This window comes from Lupinus angustifolius, chromosome LG06 (genome assembly GCF_001865875.1).
Source record: "Lupinus angustifolius cultivar Tanjil chromosome LG06, LupAngTanjil_v1.0, whole genome shotgun sequence".
Taxonomy (NCBI): domain Eukaryota; kingdom Viridiplantae; phylum Streptophyta; class Magnoliopsida; order Fabales; family Fabaceae; genus Lupinus; species Lupinus angustifolius.
The window spans coordinates 2,185,759-2,191,758 of NC_032014.1; the positions used below are offsets into that span (position 1 = coordinate 2,185,759).

A 6,000-nucleotide genomic window follows, 5' to 3' on the forward strand; every position below is an offset into this window, starting at 1 on the left:
AAACAAATATAGGTAAAGCCTCAGACGCATTGTTTATTTCATGAAATTGACACTCACTATCATAAGAAATATTTGCAAGGTCGTCAAGGGTCTTTTGTCGTGGCCTAAGCAGACTTGAAGGCTTCAATCAAGGCACGTCAATCTTGTGCTTGTTTAATCCTTTATTATCGCCCATAATATTTCTCTATATATAATATGTATTTAACAATATATCTTAATTCCATATGAAGAAAAAACAGAAAATCTTTGTTGGTTTGCGTTGAATCTGTTTCTGAAATGGTTGCTATTGTAAAGGAAATATACTCCGAGTTCCAAGTCACTTTATTTGCAAAAACAATTGTAGATGATTAAGTCTGGAGGCCATTAATGTTCCAGGCTGCTTATACTCTCAAGTATTTCTTTCAATTCATTCACTCCAAATTCCAACTCGCAAACAGTTTCTCTAGCCATAGAACATTGACCTTATTTCCTCGTTAAATCAAAATAATTGGCATAACAAATTTTACAATAACAGCGGAAGTCGTTAAGCATGGACGGACAAGTTTTTATGTGTATTTTCAAAACTTTATAATTAGTCACAGCACAATAAATTTAAATCAAGATAATTTGGTTTTAATCTTATCAGGCGTAAATAAAGCTATGTTTTGCCTTGTGTGTGGACTGAACTCCCGAAATTCATACAAACAAATTACTTCTCGGTGGAAACTTGAAAGTATTTACTTTTTCATTTATTTTCTTTTGACATAAATTTAATATGGATGATAGCAATTTATTAATTAAGAGTTAAAAATATTAGGAGAACAAGTGGTACTCATATCTATTGAATCTCTGAATTAACAAAGAGAAAGACAAGTTGATAGATCTCTCACCCAATCAACATTAGAGTTAGAGAAAAAAGGAAAACGAACAATAATAAGGTTACACGATGCAGAAAAGTAAACTCTATCATCTTCTCTATTTGGAACCTCAAGTTCTCAAAGATAACTTTGTTCCTAATATGTCAAATAATTCTAATTGTGATAAACCAAAGAGCCACCCGAACCTGTTTTTTCTTGTTCTCCAACCATATCAAGTTTTCATGAGATGCAAATAAAGTTATTACATCATTATGAATGATAGATATAAGACCAAAGCAAGAATAAAGTTTTTTTCTCTTTATAGTGAGTTGGAGAAAACTACTAATCACTTATTTTTTTCTTGTTCAATATCATATCTTGTTTGGGAAAAGCAATCTTATTTCTTAATTCACTTTTGTCATCTTGCTGTTTGTTAGGAATGTTTAATATAGGAATGAATTTGTTTATATGGGCCGAGAAAGAAACGCCACGGAGTAAAATAAACAACACACTCTATTATTATTTTCTAAAACAAGTCACTTTGATTGAAAACTTGTTAAATTTAATTATGGAAATTTTATGCTGGTCCTGTATGAATTTAACAAGAATTTAATATGCTTGATAGCCATCGCATATTCGTATATCTTAACTCATTTTTGTCTTCTTGCTGTTTGTTCGGAGCGTTTAAAAGAAACGACAAAGTCACTTGATCTTCATTAATTCATTTGCGTAGACCGAGAAAGAAACGCCATAGAATACCATATTTGGATATATAATTGGTTTGAGAAATAGATGAGATGGGTTGGGACAAGTGATGTGTGATTTGTATTATTATATCTGATATTTAGATCCTCAATAGTTAATTTTTTTTAGTATATAATTATATTTTTCATACTATCAATAATATCTTAACCTTATATCTAAGGGGGAAAATAGAAAGTTGATATAATTTAATTTTTAAAAATAAAATTATTATTCAGAATTAAATAGTATTGCTTTTCGTACTTTGCAGCATTTTCCTCCAAATATAAATTGACGCATTTTCTTCAACAACAAATAATTAAGAACATAAACGTTATGAAATTTTTTCTTCTCAGTTTCTATATAAACAGCAAAGAGAAAAATAGGAATGTGCACGATTTATTCAAGTTGCAAGCATGGATCTGTGGACTGTGGTTATCAACTCGATTCTAAACAAGGCATTCAAATTGATTGACAACGAGACTTAATGCTCAATTGTTTCTAGTTGTACTGACGTGAATATACGCCTACTAAAAATATCAGACATAAAGAAAATATAAAAGAATGCTGCCACATTTTGATGCTTTCCTTGCTAGAGCTTAGCAAGTCAAGCCAAAACGTTACACATCTTTCAAAGTTCCTTGGAGTTTCAGAAGAATTTTGGGAAATATATAATTCAACATAATAAAACTTCTCTTCGATATTGGATCATTGAGTATTGAAATATAAAGGAAAGAAAATATTTTTAACTTTTCATACTAATGGAGTTGAACTCTTTAATAATGAAGAGGAGTTGTACTCAATTCGACCATATATATTTCAGGGATAAACCGATTTTGAACAACTATATTTTTAGATGACATAAATTCCATAATAATTAAACTCTTCGGTGGGATAACATACATGTTACATAAAAGGTGCTATATATCAAAAACAAAATATCTAAGTGAAAGTGAACTAAACGTTAGGGTTTTGTCCAATACCAAATCTTTTCATCTGCGTTACAAATTTACACCACCCTATATACATGTGTAGGCATATAGTTATCATCGCATTTGAATTCCGAAGTACCTGGACTCCTCAAAAGTGATATCTTGAGGAATTCCTTGTGGACAACCTTCATAGTCAGAAACCAAATTAGGAGAGTAAACGAAAGAGCTAATATCTCCCCAACTAGTGCTTTCTGTAGGAGTGGTGTTGTTGCTACCATTATTATTTGCAATGTCCATCATTTCCATTCCATAAAAACCTTGCATTGATCCATCTATCTGTTGCGGGTCAACACAGACCAACTCCCTCAAATCATTTGGGAAGTTTTCAAACCCTTGAAATATATTTGATGTTAGACTAGTCCTACTGCCACTATTGATTGGGTTTACAATGTTCATTGTAAGTGGAAAAACCTGTTGCTCTTGTTGGAAGGAAATGTCACATGCAACTTGTGAATTGAAGGTGGCAGTGACTGCTTTGTTGTTAAGTAGCAAGTTCTTGAAGGATGTTTGATTATTGAGATCATTGTATTGGATGGAAACATTGTTATCATTTGCCGCTTGCACATGCACCGAAGAATTATGCTCTGAAGGCCAATATGAAGTTTGAGGGAGAGATCCAGAAGCCACCGCAGAATAAGGTTCTCTTTTCATATCTTGCCTGAGGCTGCTGACTATGCAAGCTTGAGTTTGTTGATCCTTCCTTTGCTTCCCAATGAGCTTCTTCTTCAACTTAGTATTCCAGTAGTTCTTTATATCATTATCTGTACGCCCTGGTAATTGTGTTGCTATAATTGACCACCTGCACATGTAGGAGTTAGAGTTATCACTTAGGAGTTAGGAGTATAGAGGCTACTTACTGTCAATATAACATTGTACATGACTTCACAGAGTGAGTTTTGGGAAGACTTGCAAAAGGTCTTAGTCCCGTAAATAGAGAAACCATATATTTTGATGATTTGATTTGAAAGTTATAAGGCCAATGTAATGAATTTAATCTTATTTTTGGGATCAGTGAGGAATTTAATTACCTGCTTCCAATACTAACATAGAGGCTGCAAATCACGTCTTCTTCTTCTTCTGAGAAACCCCCATGTACAATGTTTGGGCGAAGATAATTTAGCCATCTAAGGCGACAGCTTTTCCCACATCTCTTGAGGCCTATATCACACACACATGCACAGCGTATAAGAAACACACTTCAATGTATAGAATTTCGGATTCTAAGTTGAAATAGGAAAGTTTACAATTATATGCATATGCATAAGAGGAGAAACTGACTCTAGGTGTAAGACAGTAACAATAATTTTGCAGAGAAGTTTAATCTACTTGTGCAATATGAAACCATCAACATACCTATCTTCTGGGGAAGAGCGATCCAGTTGCCACCATAACCGTGTTGCTCGATATAGGCTTTGAGTTTGGCATCTTCTAGAGGTGACCATGGTCCTTTCTTGACGTTGGCTTTGTCACAACAAGGAGCCCTTCCCATGTCTGCTATTCCCCACTCTATGCTAGTTGCTTTGAGTTTCAAGTTAGCCTATATTTATCATAAGTTGATGATAATGATAATAATGGTGTTTATATATAGATTAAGAGGAGGGTAGAGGGTTAGAGAAAAGTAGCCTGGAGAAGGTGAGAGAGGGGACCTTGGGGTGGGTTTCAAAAAGGTGTGGGAAAGAAAAAGCATGAAGCTTTATGTTTAAAATACTGGATAAATAAGAAATGCCACGGAAGTAGACTAATCTTTTTCTCATTGTGGTTTTAGTGTAGAATCGAGTTCATTTGTCTTGTATATCTCAACAAGGATATTCTCCATTGTTATATAGAGATAAATATTATAAAAAAGAGATAATGATATAGTAAAACATTTTTATCATTTTATGTATAATATAATAATAATACTTTTGTTATTTAAAACACATATAAAATTAAGTACTTATATCTTTATTAATAAAGAGATATTTGTTCTATGTATCCTCATTTCCTTTTAGTCTCTCTCATATTATTATTTGTGAAATATTGGAGATATGAATTATTGTTGTGGATGATGGATAGATGAGGATCATAAACACCATGCATGGTGCAAGTAATGGGATCAAAAATGCCTGTAAGGTTAAACTAATCAAACCTTTTTTGTTGAATGAATGAAAATCACAAATTAAAGCAAAAAAAAATCAATTTTAGTGTACAACAAACACGAGATGTATTATGTGTGGTTCAGTTTGTATCTGGATCCAAAATCTGACGTGACCCGTTCCTTAAAAACTCAGTCCAAAAAAATGGTAGGTTTTTTCTTGTAAAAGGCGATGGGATGAAAATTTCACCTAAAAAATAATTGTGGATAAAGTAGGGAATCATCTACCTAGTCTGTTGTGTCTCCATTCTGATTATATTATAAAATCCCTCCATTCTGATTATATCATGTTTCATAAGTTATCATACACTAATAATAATGAATATTTAATTGTCATATTCTATTTTTATTGAGGTAGAACAAAAAAAAAAATATATATATATATATATATGAAAACAAATCATGGAGGAGTATACGAGGCAATAAAGTAATTTGAAATCCAATATAGTTTGTAAGACTTAAATTTATTTTTGGTCTGTATATATTTTATTTATCTAATCCCGCCTCCAATAAATTCAGGATATGTCCTACGTACACAAAAACGTTGTAATTGCCCTCTAATATAATGGTTTCTAGAAGAAGACCATGGCTTTACCGCTTTACACCACCTACAGAAACATGTGTCAAACGTAAATGTTATAGTTGAGTTTTCATACAATATTACACCGTGTAAACGTAGGTTAATAAATTTAAACGTAAAACTATTTTTTACATGAATAACGCATTTATTTAATCATGTAATATATATATATATATATATGCATTATTAATATAAAGATTTATATACAATTAATATATCATATACTATTCATTTGTACTATTTTTTGAAGAATAAAAAATAATAAAACATAAATAATAGATTATACAATAACAACGAACAAAACTCATGTGCATACTTTTTTCTCTTTAATTAATAGCCTAACTGCGTGTTTTTCTATAAAAAAATAAACTATTATAATTATTATAATATTAGTTAAAAATAAAAATATTATACACGTATAAATAAAATATCGTTTTTAAATGTCAAATAAGATGGTTACCCATGAGTCCGAGACCCTAAGATCATGGATATTTTAAAAATAATTAAATTAATAAAGCATGTATCTAGGAACCTGTCTTTTTTCTTAAAAATAAATAAAAAGGAAGACAATATTAATAAATTATTTTAGTGAATATGGCAGTCAACATGTAGGATTCCCACTATCACGTCTATCATGTCACCTATGAGACCAGGTAGCATATACTATTTTTTTACATTTTATTCTTAATTGGATTTTGTTTAAAATAAACTTCCTAT

The 6,000-nt window shown here is 31.3% G+C and overlaps 1 protein-coding gene across 1 annotated transcript; it reads right to left on the reverse strand.

The window, feature by feature from the left end:
- Positions 2,456-4,360, reverse strand: LOC109350832 (transcription factor RAX3-like). Its single transcript, XM_019592141.1, has 3 exons — positions 3,923-4,360; positions 3,598-3,727; positions 2,456-3,368 (listed from the first exon to the last, which is right to left on the reverse strand). The coding sequence occupies exons 1-3, from the start codon at positions 4,056-4,058 to the stop codon at positions 2,624-2,626; spliced, it is 1,011 nt and encodes a 336-aa protein (XP_019447686.1). The 5' UTR covers positions 4,059-4,360; the 3' UTR covers positions 2,456-2,623.

Bases quoted from the DNA above. Each gene is read 5' to 3' on its own strand.
- LOC109350832 (XM_019592141.1), bottom strand. From the start codon at position 4,058: ATGGGAAGGGCTCCTTGTTGTGACAAAGCCAACGTCAAGAAAGGACCA. The intron at 3,728-3,922 runs GTATGTTGATGG...TGTGTGATATAG, and splicing joins CGCTCTTCCCCAGAAGATAG to GCCTCAAGAGATGTGGGAAA. The intron at 3,369-3,597 runs GTAATTAAATTC...CTACATGTGCAG, and splicing joins TATGTTAGTATTGGAAGCAG to GTGGTCAATTATAGCAACAC.